Below are 16,743 nucleotides of genomic sequence, written 5' to 3'. Positions count from 1 at the left end.
TAACCTCCTGACATGCGTGGGGGTGCTCTGCTGGTCCAAGGGGCCACTCCCTCCTCGGGGCACACGAGGCCGGGCTGCAACGCGGCAGCTGGAAAGAAGCGTGGAACAGGAGACTCCCTGGGCACACGGCAGCCAGGTCTGTTTACAAAAGCAGATTAGTTACCCGAAACGTGTCCATGCCTCCTGGAAGCGACTGCACAAAACACGAAACACATTGTGGGCTGATTTTCCTTTTCACAAAGCAGTTGGGGAAAGGCTCATCTGTTGGTAAGAAATATTTTGCTCGTTAGTTGGTGACATCACTGCCCTCCGAAATTAGATTTTTGTCTGCATATGGAAAAAAAGATGAGATTCTGTTCTTCTCCCAGAGGTGCAGTATAGCACTGAAAACTCTGACAGTTTCTAAATTAACTAGTTGTAGCAACATTTCAAGGAGGAGGGGTGGTGGAAGAGAAGATGGTTTTGTGATTCTTTTATTTGGGACAGTGCATGAAAAGCTGGGCGATACCATCATCCCCTAAGGGCAGAGGCTTGTCAGCACTTAATAATCTTAAAAAACTTAAAAAGCTAACTATATAACCAAAGGAGCAGCAAATGGCTGCTATGTTCCAGTCAATTTTACCCTTTCCTTAAATGCATGAACCTGGAATTGTTTTTCCTCACTCTGCACACTGCTCTGCCCCAGGCGTCGTCCCACAGCTGCGCCTGGGCCTCGGCACAAGAATCCCCCAGCCTGGCCCTGCCTCTACTGCCTGGGCTGAGAACCCCCTGCTCAGACGGACCAGGTGAGTCCAGATGACACACCCACCAGGAAGGCGGCCACCCCCCTGCCCACCCCTGCCAGCACCAAGCCCTGGAGAAAAGAGGACTCGGCCATGGGCTGCCGAGGGGCCATTTCTGGAGCGCGCGGGGGTTTCCATCCCAGAAGTGGGCCATCTCCGGAGGGACAGGGTGGGGTCCGGGAAGTCGCGCTGCTTGCTGGCAACGCGCACGACTGAGTCATGGGTCAGGCACGAGCACTTGGACAGTGCGATCCATCGTGCTCAGGAGGCCGAGGGAGATGGGAAACGCAGGGACCCGAGAACCACAGGCGGAGGAGGAGCAGGCACGAGCCTTCCCAAGCTCGCCAGCCCCCAGTCACAGTCCACAACCTCAGCCTCACACTCCTCGACGTGCAGAATAAAGAACAAGCTAGGTGACTTCAAGTCCAAGCTACAAGTCCAGGCAAATCCCTGCCTCAGAGTAAGAGGAAACCCTCTGAGCTGGACAGGATGCTGATGGGCAAAGCTTGTAGGCCAGATCGCCGCAGAGCATCGTGCCCACAGCACCTAACAAAACGGGCAGCGGACGTAACATCTACTAAAAAGCAGGCAAATACTCCAAGAGCACCTGGCCACTCCACAGCAAGGCCAAGGGCTCCCGAGAATTCTTCCATGTCCCCGGCATCTGGAAGGAAGCAAACGTGTGCCCTGTCTGTCTTCTGAATGAAGAGCAGTGGAAATGGCTTCAGGAGAGCCATGAATGGAAAGGTGGGTGATCCATAATGAAAGTGACCTGGGCGGAAATAAAGGCAGAGCAGCCAGTACCCCGTGCCCGCCAGCGAACCGAGCGACTGAACGGACCCAGTCTCTGGGGAGAGCAGGCAGGAGCCCGGCCGCTCACCGAGATTCCTTCCTTCTTCTCTGGATCCGGGATGGAGCCCTCGGCTGCAGGTGTAGGCGGGGAAGCCAAGCAATGCCAGGGCGTGGGGGACAAGCCAAGCATGGCCCCATCACATCAGCACCAAGAGACGTGGCCAGAGCCACCTGTGCAGTAGAGAGGAGGCAAAAACGCTGGAGAAGACACCATCAAGGAAGGAAAAGAAATCACTCAAGATGCTCCACTCTGTAAAATAACTAAACAGGAGCACAAATTCACATAAACAAGACCTCAAAGGCAAGATAAAGAAGATGAGAATAGGAGAGTTTTTAAAATGCAGTCAGAAGGACATAGAGGACACAGACACTCAACATCCTTAGCCACGAAGAGAATGCGAATCAAAACCACAAGGAGGTACCATTTCAAACTCATTAGGGTGTTATTAGCAAAACGAACCAAAACAAAACCCAGAAAATAAAAAGCAATGGTGAGGGTGTGCAGAAACTGGAACCCTGATGCACTGCTGGTAAGAAAGTAAAATGGTGCAGTCGCTGTGGAAAACATTTGAGCGTTCCTCAAAGAGTTAAACAGAATTACTATACAAACCCTGCAATTCCACTCCTAAGTGTACACCAAATAATTTCAAGCAGGGCCCGAACAGATACTTGCACACCAGTGCTAACAGCAGCATCATTCACTATAGGTCGAGCGCCCATCAACAGATGAAGGATAAACAGGACGAGGTCCACCCCTACGACGGAATACAATCCAGCCATAACAAGAAGTACGTTCTGACGCGTGCAACAGCATGCTGTGAGAGAGCACACCCAGAGGCCAGTTCAAAGGCAGCGTACAAGCCCAGGTCTTATGAGGTATCCAGAACAGGGGGACAGAGGCAGAATGGGCCCCCAGGGGTGGTGGGTGGGTGAGGAGTGACCGATGAGCTGGTACAGGGTTTAGTGTGGGTTGATGGAAAAGTTTTAGTAATGGATAGTGGTATGGTAGCATACACTGTGAGTGCAATTAGTACAATGGACTAGTACAGTTAAGGATGATTAATGGAAAATTTTGTTACATGCAGTTTACCAAAATAAAATATAAAAGAAATAGAGAACGACACAGGCTATTACAGTACCAATTTATAATAAGAATGAATGAGCAAAGAATAGAATCTATGCCCTTGAAGTCAAAATACCAATACAGAGAAAGCCTTGATATTTACACCAACTTTCTCACATCACTCAGGCTTAAGGTCCACTCTGCTCGCCACCCCCCGGCCTGCTGCTCCCTCCACTGACGACTGCTTCTCCTCCTCCTGGACGACTCAACTCAAGCCCAAGGCCTCCCGTGGGGGCTGCCCTCTCCACAGGGGGCAAGGGAGAACACCCGACCGGCCTGACCCCGCTGTCCCCTCTGCAGCTCTCTGTGCACCGCGGCGGTTCTGCCACATGATCACACACACGCATGTCCCTTCCCCTCCACTGCAGACCCACATCCTCTCAGCGTCTCGCTCCCAGGGACATCGAGGCGGGCACCAGAGGCTGTGGGTGACACCGAGAGGAGAGAAAGGGGATGCTTTTATAGAAGTACTCTGTGGAGACAGAATACTGTGCGGTCCAAATAGCACAATTATCCGAGGACTGACCATCATTCTAATTAACTGTTGTAATACAGCGAGGAGTTGTGGTAACCCATAAAAAGGAGACCCCACCAGGGGACGGACAAACGCAGAATTCAGTAAGCCTCGGTCAGACGTGGCCATCGGCCCGGGTCCTTCTCTCATCACGATGAACCCCGGCGTTCAGGCGGCTGAGTCAGTAAGGATTAGTGGAGCAAATCCACGACACTGAATGGACGGAGCCCGATCTCCAGGGTCAAGAGGCGCTGCCAGGCTAAGTGCCCACCCCGCCAAGCTGGATCCCGGGCGGCTGTGCGGACGGAACTACCTGCTTGGGACTCGTTTTGTTGAACAAGTGAACTGGTATCTCTAACTGAGCCTGGTTCAACCTAATGAAATAAGCAGATTGGACTGTAACCTAGGCCTGTCTTAAACTTATTTTTTTAAAAAACAGGCAGCCTAGGCCTGTGCAGTGCCTGGAAATTTTGTCATTTCCAGTGGCAGCTGAGAAGGGCCTACAGGCGTGCGCCCAGCGCCCTGCTCCTGCACACACTGGGGGAGAGGGAGATGCCTTGTCAGCTCTCCGCAGTAAACTGTCAGGGCCCCCCTGAACTGAGACCCCTTCTCACGCTATGCAAGCGGTGCTCCCAAGGCCTTACCTAACACAACTACCACGTGAACAGGGTGTGTGAAAACACTGCCGCCGCAGACAACCGAGCAGTTTAAGAGTGACGGTCGGGAGGGTAAGGTCTTCACAGAAAGCTGGGAGAGACGCTCACCAGGCTGCAGAATCTCCAGGCAGGCGGCCACTGACCCTCTCCAGGGAGGAAGCACAGAGGTGTGGCAGAAACAGGCAGAGCAGTGCAGGGGAGAGCTGGGACCCTTCCTAGCTGGCATGCCACGGCAGAGAGGTGCTCTGAAGCTTGATCCACATTTCCATGGGTGCCAGGCCGCTGTAAACAGGGTCTCCTGGAGACCTACTTTGGGGTAAGGTGCGGCCGACTGCGCTGGATGGATGCCTTATAAAGACAGACCCCAGAGCAGGCGAGAGCAGGCGTCCTGGCCGCCCAAGGAGGCAGCTGTCTCCTACCGCAAGCTATAGACCTAAAGAATTAGTTTAACTTTTTCAAAGAGAATTTCAATATGTCCCTAAATTACTATCATTTTAGTTTCAGAATCACTTTTATTAAAATTAAGAGTAATTATTTCTTCCTGTACACTCACATCCAGTCAAATAAAAGAGATTTATCCATAAAAATCTGAATAACCAATTGAAAGCTTCATACATGCATTAAAAGACCAGAATCAATAAAAGTTATTTTGAACAGATGCAGGGCATTATATTCCTGTCATAACCCATTGAATGGACTGGGGGAGAATAAACTACAATGTAAACTATAATCCATGCAGTGCAGCAGTGCTCCAAAATGTATTCACCAAATGCAATGAATGTGACACAATGATGAAAGAGGTTGCTGATGTGGGAGGAGTGGGGGGATGGGGTGTGGGGTATGTGGGAACATCTTACATTTTTTAATGTAACATTTTTGTGATCTATGTATCTTTAAAAAAAAAAGACAAATAAAAATTTAAAAAGTAAAAAAAAAAATAATAGAAATAAAATTTTATTTGCAATGACACATACAGGCCATTATATATCCTGCCATAACCTACAGAATGGAGTGGGAGAGACTATAAACTACAATGTAAACTACAGTCCATGCCTAGTGGCAATGCTCTAAAATGTTTTCATCAATTGCAATGAATGTAGTACCACACTAACGAAAGAAGTTGTTAATGTGGGGATAAGTGGGAGGTATAAGGAATGGGGTATTTGAGAACCCTTTACTTGTTTTTAATATGACTTTTTATATACTCTAAATAATTTTCAGAAAAAAAAATATATATTTTAAAAAGATCCTATTTGGGAAGATTCTGGCACAATGTAACAGCCTGGAACACAGACCTGCTGCCACCTGTCCGCAGGAATCCGGGCTCGAGGGCTGCTCCATGAGACAGGCCAAGAAAGGGCTCTGCCAGAAGGCAAGACTGCAAAGCTTACCTGGGCGCGAGCCCAGTAACATGGCCTTACAATACAGGTGCAGTGTATGTCAGTGAAATTAAAAACCGTTTATTCAGAAATGCAATTATTATTTCCGTTTGGAATCCTCCTCTCTTAAAGCACAGTGATATGATGCAACAGTAAAGAACGGACGAGAAGAGAACAGAGGGAAAGCAAGCCCCGTGTCCCTGGAGCTGTCGCGCCTCGTCACACTGCTTCTTGGCATATGTGAGTTTTCACATAATTCAAGCATGCAGCAATGTCAGTGTCACTGACATTGAAATCTGAAAATCATATATATTTTTAAATTACAGATGGGAGAAAATTCTGTAAATCTGTCACAGGCTGCCAAAAAGTCTTCTTTTGGGATCAGATTTCCCCGTGAGGACATGAACGCTATTGATGTTGATTTTAACTATGCCTACGTGTAATATAAAATACCTCTCATAATTTTAAGTTAGGGACATGTCTTAGAGCTCACCTTAGGAGAGGAAATTCAGTCACAACAAGCACCTTATGAACAGCGTGGCAGGGAACCCGGCTGAGGCCAGACACGGACTCGAGAGGCGCCAGGACAGCCCCGGGCCCTGCTCAGCCCACACTCACCCCCAGCGCCGCCTGCACAGCAGAAACGACGCCTCGCCCAGGACGACGGACACGGCTGCGGGACGCTCTCCTGGCCGGGGCACACGCGTCCCACGCCTCGCGGAAAGGTCTGGTTTAGGCAAAGGCTGTGGCAGCCTCTCCTTCCACATGTGCTTCCGAGTTCTGTTATAAGGCAGGCAAATGACTTCAAAAACCTGCCTGCCGAAGGAGAAGTCTGTGGTTTATAATTTTAGAAAGTCTCAAAAAAGATTTAGCATTCTTGCGACAGACACCCGAAACACCTTATTAGAAATGGAGGTTTCAGGGGACAGACCTAAAATGGTACACTGTGAAAAGCGTGACCACGCTTGGCCCTGGGTCCCCGTTACCCTGCTCTGGCCACGGCCTGACCACAGGGCTACCTTGTGCCTCCAGCCACGCCAGGGCAGATACGTTCAAAGCCCAGGAAGGCCGGGAGAGAGTGACAGTCTAAAACCCTAACGGATATGATTTCACATATTACAAAATTTAACCAAGTTAATTGGTGGAAATCACAGCATTTCCCATCATTTGGCTATTGTGACGGTGTCTTCCCAGCCATCGCTGTGCAAGCAGTTCCCAACTCAAAAACTCTCCAAAGCACAAGTGACCAATTATGAAATAAGGACTTGCTCTAGGAAATATGTCACAGAACATCTCGTCACGGTTGCTTCAGATCCAGAGACGCAATTCCAACTTTTCCAGAACATTCTCTGTGAACTGACGTGAAAGAGCAGTACAGAACGGAGGGAAGTGAAGACTTAATTTCTCCTTATACACCACATATTTTTAAAGTAATTTAAAAAATAAAAATAAATAAATAAAAGTAATTTAAATAGCAATTTAAATAACTTCACGTTTGGAAGAATATTTCACAGTAAGCATTTCCACAGAAACATGAAAACTAAGACTTATTAAAACTGTCAGCTTAAGTGGAAAACCATAAAACCCAGTAAGGCAGAAAGCATGATTTCTTTAAAAGCCTTCCTAACTAGAAGGTAAACTGAACCTCAAGGCATAAATTTTCAAACTTAAAAAGAGCACTCTAAACCCTCCCCTTACAGGAGGCAAATGAAAAAGTATTCACCAAAACTGACTAAAAAAGAACAATATTTTTAATTTTTTTAAATTTATTTTTTTAAAAGATTTATTTTATTTATTTCTCTTCCCTTCTCTCCCCTCCCTCCCCAGTTGTCTGTTCTCTGTGTCCATTTTGCTATGTGTTCTTGTTTTTGTCCACTTCTGTTGTTGTCAGTGGCATGGGAATCTGTGTTTCTTTCAGTTGTGTCATCTTGCTGCATCAATTCTCCGTGTGCCATTCCTGGGCAGGCTGCACTTTCTTTCGCGTTGGGTGGCTCTCCTTACGGGGCGCACTCCTTGTGTGTGGGGCTCCCCTACGCGGGGACACCCCTGAGTAGCACGGCACTCCTTGCGCGCATCAGCACTGCGCATGGGCCAGCTGCACACGGGTCAAGGAGGCCCGGGGCTTGAACCGCGGGCCTCCCATGTGGTAGACGGATGCCCTAACCACTGGGCCAAGTCTGCTTCCCAACAATATTTTTTAAGTGTTCAGAGACTTAACAAGGTATCAAGTTAAGAACTCAACCAAAACCCCTTTTCAGAGTTCCAGCCTCACGAGCAGGTTTATTATTAATTAAAGCAGGTAGTGGCCACAAGAAAGCAGTTTTCCACTTCCCTGGTAACTGCCTTTATTCCTTTACGGTCCTGGACACTGGGACGTGCCAGGAAGTTCCTGCTCAGCAACACCAATGTCAGGGCAGGGCAGGAAGCCACGCAAGCAGCGCGAAGGCCGTGGCGAGAGTGGCTCTGAGGCTGGTGGCCATGCAGGCCTCACGTCCAGAGCAGAACACGACGCACCCCGGGCTCCACGCAGATGACCAGAGGCCCGACGTGCCGCACTGGAGCAGGATGGGTGGAATTACCCTGAAGCAGCCGTTCTGCAAGGCGGCAGATCCAGACAACGACAAAACCTGCACTGCTCCGTAAAGGCACGTGGGCCGAGGGCAGGTGAGGGTGTGAGCCGGGCTGATGCACCCCGGGGCAGCGTGCTCAGCACAGTCTGAGCTTGGCATCTCGAGGACTTGGCACCTCAGGTCTACGTGAGTGGGGGGTGCACCGCAGGCAGGGATGTGGGTGGGTGCGGGTGTGGGTGAGTGGGTGTGGGTAAGGGTAGCATTTTGATACGCATATGAATTCCAAAAATAGATACTGGATTATGTTTGTAATCTGTACCTGGGTGTGATTAAGTTATGATTAGGGCTTTGATTGGGCCACGTCATTAGGGTTTGAGTCCCTGCCCCTTGGTGGGTGGGGTCTCACAGAAGAAAGGCATGGCAAAGGACAGAGTTGGAGATTTGATGTTGGAGTTTTGATACTAGAGTCTTGAGCTGGAGCCCCGGGAAGTAAGCTCACAGAGGAAAGAGAAGCAAGCCCTGGGAGAGAGGACCTGAGCCAGGAGAAGAACACAGAGGAACAGAAGCAGCTCCTTAGACATGGCAAAAACCCCAGGGAGAGAGACAGAGCTGTTCGCCTGACAGTCTACAGCTGACCTTGTGGAGAACACAGAGGACCTGAGCCCGGAGAGAAGCAAGACCTGGGAAGAGAAGAACCCAGGAAGCCTGAACCCTGCAGATGTCGGCAGCCATCTTGCTCCAAATAGACTCTGGTGCGGGAAGTAACTTATGCCTGTGGCCTGGCATCTGTAAGCTCCTGCCCTAAATTAATACCCCTTATAAAAGCCAACAGGCCTCTAGTATTTTGCATCAGCACCTCTTTGGCTGACCAAAACAGCGTGGGTGTGGGTGTAGGTGGGTGAGTAGGTGGGTGAGGGGGTAAGTGGGTGAGGGGGGTGGGTGAGTGGGTATGGGTGAGGGGGGTGGGTGAGTGGGTGGGTGCGGGTGTGGGTGAGTGGAGGTGGGCAGGTGCCATTGCCGGCTGAGCACTGCACGGCCATGTGTGCACTGCCTGGCAGGCTTGTCGTGTTCTCCTTCGCCTCTAGCACCATGTCTGGGGGCAGCAGGAGGGTCCGTCAGGTCTCTCAGAACCAGGAGGAGCCCAGAGGGTGCGCTCGTCCCCCTGTGCAGCCCTGCTCCCCTTGGACCACTCAGACGCAGACGTGCGCTGACAGAGCCTCTGCGGGCCTCACGAGGCCTGGCGCTCTCCCTGCTTCCCCCGAGAGGCCTGCCCTCCGGGTCCAAGCTCGTGGGTCCGCCTGCTCCCGCTCTGCGTGGGCCAAGGCTCCTAACCCCTTGCTTGGCTCAGTCGCGTGCGCGTCCTGCTTTAGGACCCCGGCCTCTACTTCCTCCCGCAGCTTGGCCTGCGCTCCCGCACTCATCTGCAGTGTCATGTGCTGGTCCTGGCCCCGGGGCCCAGGGCTGGGCCTCCGGCTGCACTTGGTGCAGGGCGCACTCCTGGCAAAAACATATGAAAATGACAATGCCTCACACAAAAGCAAACCGGGCAGTGCTTTCAAGTTGATGACCCTCTGTTTGTAGCTGAGAGGGAAACCCGGGACCCCGGGGCAGAGGGAAGTTTGTGTGACAAGCTTGCAGCTGAAGGGCATAAACCAATCGCCTGTTACCTGTTTCTCATGCACGCCAGGATCTGGGTAGGGGGCCAAGCACTCACTGTAGATGCCAAGATCATGGAGCACGCAATTCAGGCTCAAGGGGTGCACGCGTCCAAGGACCCGAAATACCGACAGTTAATTCTAATCCTCCAGGAGAACCTGAGGCATCCTAGTGAGGTCTGATGTTTAGCCACTTTAGCAAAAGCACAGAACAGGAAGCAATACATTACACCTGAGGTCAAGGAACGTTCCACAGAGGGTCTGGGAGTGGGGCTTCACCTGAGAGAACGAAGGGGTTTTTCACCGGGAAGAAGTGGAGGGAATGACATCTTAGATGCAGAAAGCCATGGAGGTCTAGAAAACAAGCTGTGGCGAGTAGCACGAGCAGGCGAGGGGGGAAGATGAGACTGGAGAAACCGATTAGGGCCAGAGCACACGGGGCCTCGGGTGAGCTGGGGGGTGAGGACTTATCACCGAGGTCTGCGGACTGGTGGTTATCATGGACAGGGAGCCAGGGATGGAGCTGCTTCCAGATTTCACGAAAGAAACCAGAACTATGAGAGCGAGTAAGACCATCGCCTGCTCGTGCCTGTCTGCAGCTCTGGGGCGCTGGGCCTGGGCACTGCAGCCAGCCCACGGGGCTGCTGGGCTTCAGTCACAGGTCACAGTGAACTGCAGACACTGCCACCTCCAGTGGGGGACAGGTATGAGCAGAAGCCCCTGCGCAGCCCGGGTGGGCTGGGCAGCGTGCTCAGGACAGTTGGGGTAGGATGGGGTGGGATCGGGGAGGCAGTCTGGTCTGCAGGCCCGGGGAGGCATCAGAGCAGCGCGAGCCACAAGCCACACACCTCTGTCCACCATCCTGCACTCAGCGCTTACCTATGTGCAAACCGCATCTGCAAACTGAGCTGTAGTTTCTAAGGGCCAGAGATTATGTGGGAATAAATCTTAAGGATAATTTCTTCTGAAAACTGCAAACAGCTGCTGCTCCTCCTGTCTGCTAAATGTGGATTCTGAGGGTGGAGGAGCTCTGTGAAGTCTAAGGGGCGCTCGAGTCCGACCTTGGCTGGACTGTCTGGCCGTCGTGCCCCCATGGGCGGCAGCAGGGTGCCAGCAGGCCGCTCCTCTCATGGTCTCTGGCCCCAGCAAGGTGCCCTGCAGGGCCACGGCCCATAAATATTTGCAGAATGGAAAGGAACTCCCTGGGCGACCAAGCTAGGGGCGTCACAGCTGCTGCCCCGCGAGAGGCACCACCACCCGCACAGAGCTCCAGCGCTGGCATGCTGAGCCACCCTCGTCCCCCAGAGACGCGGACTCACGGTGCAGTTGGACGAGCCGTCGCAGGCTGGGAAGGGGCCATTGGGCCAGTCGGTGGGCTCCGGGGCGGGCTGCCTGCGCTGGGCCTCGTACTCCTTGATCTGCAACGAAAGGACGCGTGAGGTGCAGCTCGTGGGCAGGCGCGGTCTGCTGCGCCGAGGCTTCCGGCCCGAGGAAGCAGGAGCAGAGGGCTGTCCTCCAAAAGCCTTTGCTCGTCCCCATTATCTGCCGACCTCCAACATCAAAAACCACCTTTCTTTGTTCAATTAGATATTAAAAGACAGACACTGTTGTTTGACGTATGAATTACCTCCATGTAAGTCAGACACATGCTTCTTTTTAGGAAGACACAATGTGGTAGACTACGAAATTTCACGAACAAAAATCACTTCCTTTTCTTGCTCAACACTGCTCAAGTTGTCTTTCAGGGTTACCACCTAGTGTGATGGGTTAGGGGACCATGGAGGATGGGGAGAAAGTAACCAGATGACTAGATTATCTTCAGAGGTACCTCAAGTTTGGGCTAGAAACTGAGCTCCATGCTCCCGAACAACAAAGAAAGGCAAGTGTGATGGTATTAGGCAAGTTAGCAGAATTAACAAAGGAATGCTCAGAACGGCATGTGTGAAAACCTCATAAAGCACACAAATCCAGCTCTGCTGCTTGATACAGGGAGGGTGAGAGGTTGCTGCGTCCACATCCTATCACAAGGCCAGTGCACTTAGGGATTTCAACACAACAATGGTCAAGCCACGTCCCCTGAAACCAAGCCCTATCAAGAGGGCAGAGCGCCAAGACGGCTGCATTCTGTGAGGATGCAGACACGGCAAACCTCTGTGGGGGACAGTGACAGGGCGCCAGGGGCTGGGCTGCAGAAGCAGTGCCCACAGGGCCCTGGGCCAGTTGCTTTGCCCCTCGGCTTCCGTTTCTCCACCAGCACAATCTGCTACCTACTACAGCGATTAGCATGGCCATTGTGGCTTCAGACATGAGAGCTCACTCAACGTGGGCTCAGGTTTGAACGTCGCCGTCAGGAGCACGGACTCCACTGTAATCCTTCTAATCCATCAGGGGGTGAGCGTTGTCCTAACACCTGCACACAATGGTACGTGCTAGAATGCACCTTCCTTCAAGGTTTATGGGTTTCTGAAAGGCCCTGTCCTCCCCGCAGTCAGGACACAGCTGCCTTTGGGGAACGCTGAACAGGTCTTCTCTATCTCCCCACTCCACTTTCATACCAGGCCTGGGAGTCTATAGAGAAGCTTCCTTTTATCTTATGGAAGAAGATATCAATTCCCAACTAGTCAACTATGAACAGACACTATTTTTCTTCTGCTACCTGTTTATCTCCATTACCTACTTCAGGGGCCTAAAAGCACATGTGCTTGTTCGGATAAAGATTCAAATTCTACGCCCTATTCAAACTTGGACACTTAACTTTTTAAAAAAACTAGTCTAGTTTCAAAATGCTATGTGCTTTAAAGTTATAAAATAGCATCTCTAAAATTTTCTAAAAGTGGATTTTATAAGGAAAAAAACTTAGTTATTATTTATACAATTAAGATTTTATATTCTACTTTGCTCCAAAGTTTTTAATTATAATTTCAAGGACAAACAGCAATTTATGATTTCCATTGAAGAATTTATAGATTTTAAAGCAAATCTGTAGATTTAGTTTAATTCCAGAAGTCTTAAAGTAATGACATTTTAAAATGGATCATTATGTCTGAGGAAGAAATAGCCCTTGGCATCTACCTCCCCTAGCCTCGAGTTTTCTCATAGCTGAGATCCGCAACTGGACTCTTAGGGCAGGTCGTTTTTTGTAGGGGGCTGTTTATCCTATGTCAGAGATCTCGAGAGAGAGGACAATCTTCCATTTCCAGCAGTGCTTATTGTAAAGAACATTTACATTATACCTAGCCTACACCCCTAGTAATTTTATTCACTTTTATTCAGTACTGAGTAGAGATTAAAAAGAACACAGCAGCCTTCAGCACACACTGCTTCACAGCCCTTCATGTATTGAGACACATATCAAATCCTTCCGCTGCTTCTCTGAGATGAACCCTTCCCTGTTTGTCTGCACAGGACCTCTGTGAAATCCTCAGCTGTGCTGCTGCCGTCCATGGACTCTGAAGCCCAGCCACTGCTACGAGGAAGTGATTCAGTAGGCATACAGGTTCCCAGGTCAAAATTCTGGGACCCGGGGGGGCAAGGTGGCGGCAGAGCACGGCTCCAGAGGCAGCGTGTCCTGCAGCGCGGTTCATCATCGCCCAGCGCTCTCTAAAGCATCTGGGGGCCCAGGAGACCAGAAGGGCCTCCTGCAATACCCACGGAAGAAAGAGGAGGAGGAGATGGTGACAGTGCTAGGTCAGTCTATCTGGGCAATTGCAGTCAGTTTGACTCACACTGCTTGGTTTGCTGCCCACACCTGCAGTCCCATCCCTGCCCAGGCCAGGGAGGAAGGGGCATGAAGCTCTACCAGTCCCTCTGGGCAACGACAGACAGTCTTGGCCTGCATGAGTTGGATTATTACAAAATAATCGTCCCTATCCCTGGCAGGGTAGAAAGGTGGGAGAAACTTCATTGGTTCCTGGGGCAATATGGACAGCTTTAGCCTCCACATTTTACAATAGCAACCATATCCAGAAAGGAAGAAAGGACAAGAAATGGAAGAAAAAGAGCTGGAAAAATTCAGATTGGGTAAACACAGGTCACTATAAAGTTCTAAATCAGGAGGAACCAAGGAGGGGCTGCAGCACAAAGTGATTCAAATAGAAAGCTCTGTACTAGAGAAAGAAACTGGGCCCAGAATAAATACATCTGGTAAATCAGATGATAAAACACCAGCGAAAAGTTACAATGATATCAAAAGATAGGAAAATATGGCCCAAAGGAACAAGATAAGTCTCCAGATGACATAAATGAGTTGAGCAACTAATCATAGCTGTTCAAACAAATCTGAGATGGCTAAAGGGATTAAAAATATTAAGAAGATACTGGGGAAGAGGACTTGGCCCAATGGATAAGGCGTCTGCCTACCACATGGGATGTCCCCAATTCAAACCCTGGGCTCCCTTGACCTGTGTGGAGCTGGCCCACGTGCAGTGCTGATGCACTCAAGGAGTGCCGTGCCACGCAGGGGTGTCCCCTGCATAGGGGAGGCCCATGTGCAAGGAATGCATCCTGTAAGGAGAGCCGCCCAGCACGAAAGGAAGTGCAGCCTGCCCAGGAATGGCACCGCACACACAGAGAGCTGACACAACAAGATGACGCAACAAAAAGAAACAGATTCCCGGTGCTGCTGATAAGGACAGACATGGTCACAGAAGAACATGCAGCAAATGGACACAGAGAGCAGACAACTGGGGGGGAAGGGGAGAGAAATAAATAAATAAATCTTTAAAAAAAAAGAAGAGGCTGGGTGAGCACAAAGAAGAATTTGAAAGCATACATAGAAAACTAACAGATCTTATGGGAATGAAAGTCACAATAAATGGAATTAAAAATACACTGGAGTCATATAACAGCAGATTTGAGGAGGAAGAAGAGAGGATCAATGAGCTTGAAGACAGGGACTCAGAAAGAGAACATACAAAAGAGCAGATAAAGAAAAGAATGGAAAATTTGAATAGGGTCTCAGGGAACTAAAGGACAGCAAGAGATGTGCAAACGGGTGTCATGGATGTCTCAGGAGGAGAAAAGAAGGGAAAAGAGGCATAAGGAATATTTCAGGAAATAAGGGTAGGAAATTTTTGAATCCTATGGAAGGACATAGATATCCATATCCAAGAAGCACAAAATACTCCCATCTGAATAAATGTGAATAGACCTACGCCAAGACACATAATAATCAAAATGTCAAATGCCAAAGGTAAAGAGAGAATCCTGACAGCAGCAAGAGAAAAGAGATTCATCACATACAGGGATACCCAATGAGATTAAGTGCTGACTTCTCATCAGAAACCATGGTGGCAAGAAGGCAGTGGTAGCATATATTTAAGATACTGAAAGAGAAAAACTGTCAGCAATATGGCAAGACTGTCTTTCAAAAATGAAGGTGAGTTTACAATATTCACAGATAAAACAGACACTGAGAAGAGTATGTCAACAAGACATCAGCGTTGCTGGAAAATACTAAAGGGAGTGCTACAGTCTGAAAAGAAAAGATAGGAGAGGGACTGGGAAGAAGTCTAGAAATGCAGATTAAGTCAGTAAAATTTTGACACTAAAGTGTCAAAATAGTGGTGAAAATAAGACAGATAAAATACAAAGGTCAAAACGGTTGAAGTAAGAACTGCCTTTACAGTAAGAACATTGATTGTTAATGGATTAAACTCCCCAATCAAAAGACACAGACTGGCAGAACAGATAAGAAAATGAGTAAACTATATGCTGTCTGCAAGAGACATACCTTAGACCCAAGAATATGAATACATTGAAAGTAGAAGGCTGGAAAAAGATACTCCATGCATGCAGTAACCAAGAAAAAAAAAAAGCTGGGGTATACTTAGATGAAATAGACTAAAAGCAAAGTTGTTACTAGAGTAAGGAAGAACATTATATATTAAAAAAGGAGCAACTCTCTGGGAAGAAATAAGAGTCGCAAATGTATACACACCTAACCAGGATGCTCCAAATTACATGAGGCAAACACTGGAAAAACTGAAGGGAGAAATAGATGTTGCTACAAATAATAGTTGGAGAATTCAATACAACACTCTCATCATTGGATAGAATATCTGGGCAGATATTCAATAAAGAAACAGAGAGCTTGAATAATATGATAAATGAACTAAACCTATTAGACATATACAGAATGTTGCACCCCAAAACAGCAGCATATACATTCTTCTCAAGTGCTCATGGATCTTTCTCCAGGATAGATCTTATGTTGGGTCACAAATCAAAATTATACAAATCCACTCTAATCCATATTTTATTCCTCCATTCTGTGGACCCTGGGATGGTGATGTCCACTCCACCTCTGGATCAAGAGGGGGCTTAGATTCCACATGGATGATGGATGCAATTCCTCTGCTTGCAGTTGTTGGCACTCTTGATTCCCTGGTGTGGTGTTTGACCATCTTCACCTCCTGTTAGCTGACCTGGACAAGTCCAATGAACCAGAGAGTAGGAGTTGCAACTCTGCAGAGCCTCAGGGCCCAGCTGGCATGTGGCCATTCCAGAGATTCAAGTCCCCTCAGTATGCATCATCCCTAGTACCAACCACAGGTTCAGTAAAAGTGACAAGAGGTATGTGTAGGAAGGCCACATCTGAGTAAAGCTCCATCACACTCAGGAGCACAAATTTCAAAGTAGCGCCCTCTAACATGGCACAGAACTCCAAATCTATCTTCCATGACCATATACCCTGTGGATCTCTGTAGCCTTCAGGAGAACCAGCACCTAGGGTTGTATCTTCTTTTGTTCTCGCTGGGGTTCTGCTGAGATGTGCATAAGCATGACCCCTCTGCTCTGATGACCTCCCGACTCTTTTTGGAAGATTCTAAAACTATTGTGATTAGTAATAGAAGAAATTGTAGCACTGAGGTGGAGAAAGTGACCACAGTAGTTGCTGAGGGCAGGGAGAGGGAAGAAGAGATGTGATGTGGGGGCATTTTTGGGACTTTGAGTTGTTCTAAATGCTATTGCAGGGTCAGATGCTGGACTTTATACCTATTTAGTGAATGTACTGGGGGAGAGTGAGAACTACAGGGTAAACTATTATCCATATGGTGCAGCAGTGCTCCAAAATAGGTTCACAGAGTGCGATGAGTGTGCCACAATGATGAGGGAGGTTGTTGGGGTGGGAGGGTGGGGGGGTATATGGGAACCTCTTATATTTTTTAATGTAACATTTTTTTGGTGATGCATATACCTTCAAAAAAATAC

At 49.0% G+C, this 16,743-nt stretch overlaps 1 protein-coding gene across 4 annotated transcripts in view; it reads right to left on the bottom strand.

Moving 5' to 3' along the window:
* SASH1 (SAM and SH3 domain containing 1) overlaps nt 1-16,743 on the bottom strand; it is a 730,341-nt gene that overhangs the window by 34,372 nt on the left and 679,226 nt on the right. For all 4 annotated transcript variants that reach the window (XM_058307625.1, XM_058307627.1, XM_058307628.2 and 1 more), the window contains one exon: nt 10,851-10,949. In XM_058307625.1, the coding sequence (XP_058163608.1) occupies nt 10,851-10,949 (99 nt within the window). The remainder of the gene's footprint in view (nt 1-10,850; nt 10,950-16,743) is intronic.

The sequence above is a fragment of the Dasypus novemcinctus genome, chromosome 11 (genome assembly GCF_030445035.2).
Source record: "Dasypus novemcinctus isolate mDasNov1 chromosome 11, mDasNov1.1.hap2, whole genome shotgun sequence".
In the NCBI taxonomy this organism is placed as follows: domain Eukaryota; kingdom Metazoa; phylum Chordata; class Mammalia; order Cingulata; family Dasypodidae; genus Dasypus; species Dasypus novemcinctus.
This window is presented reverse-complemented; position numbering and strand designations above follow the sequence as displayed.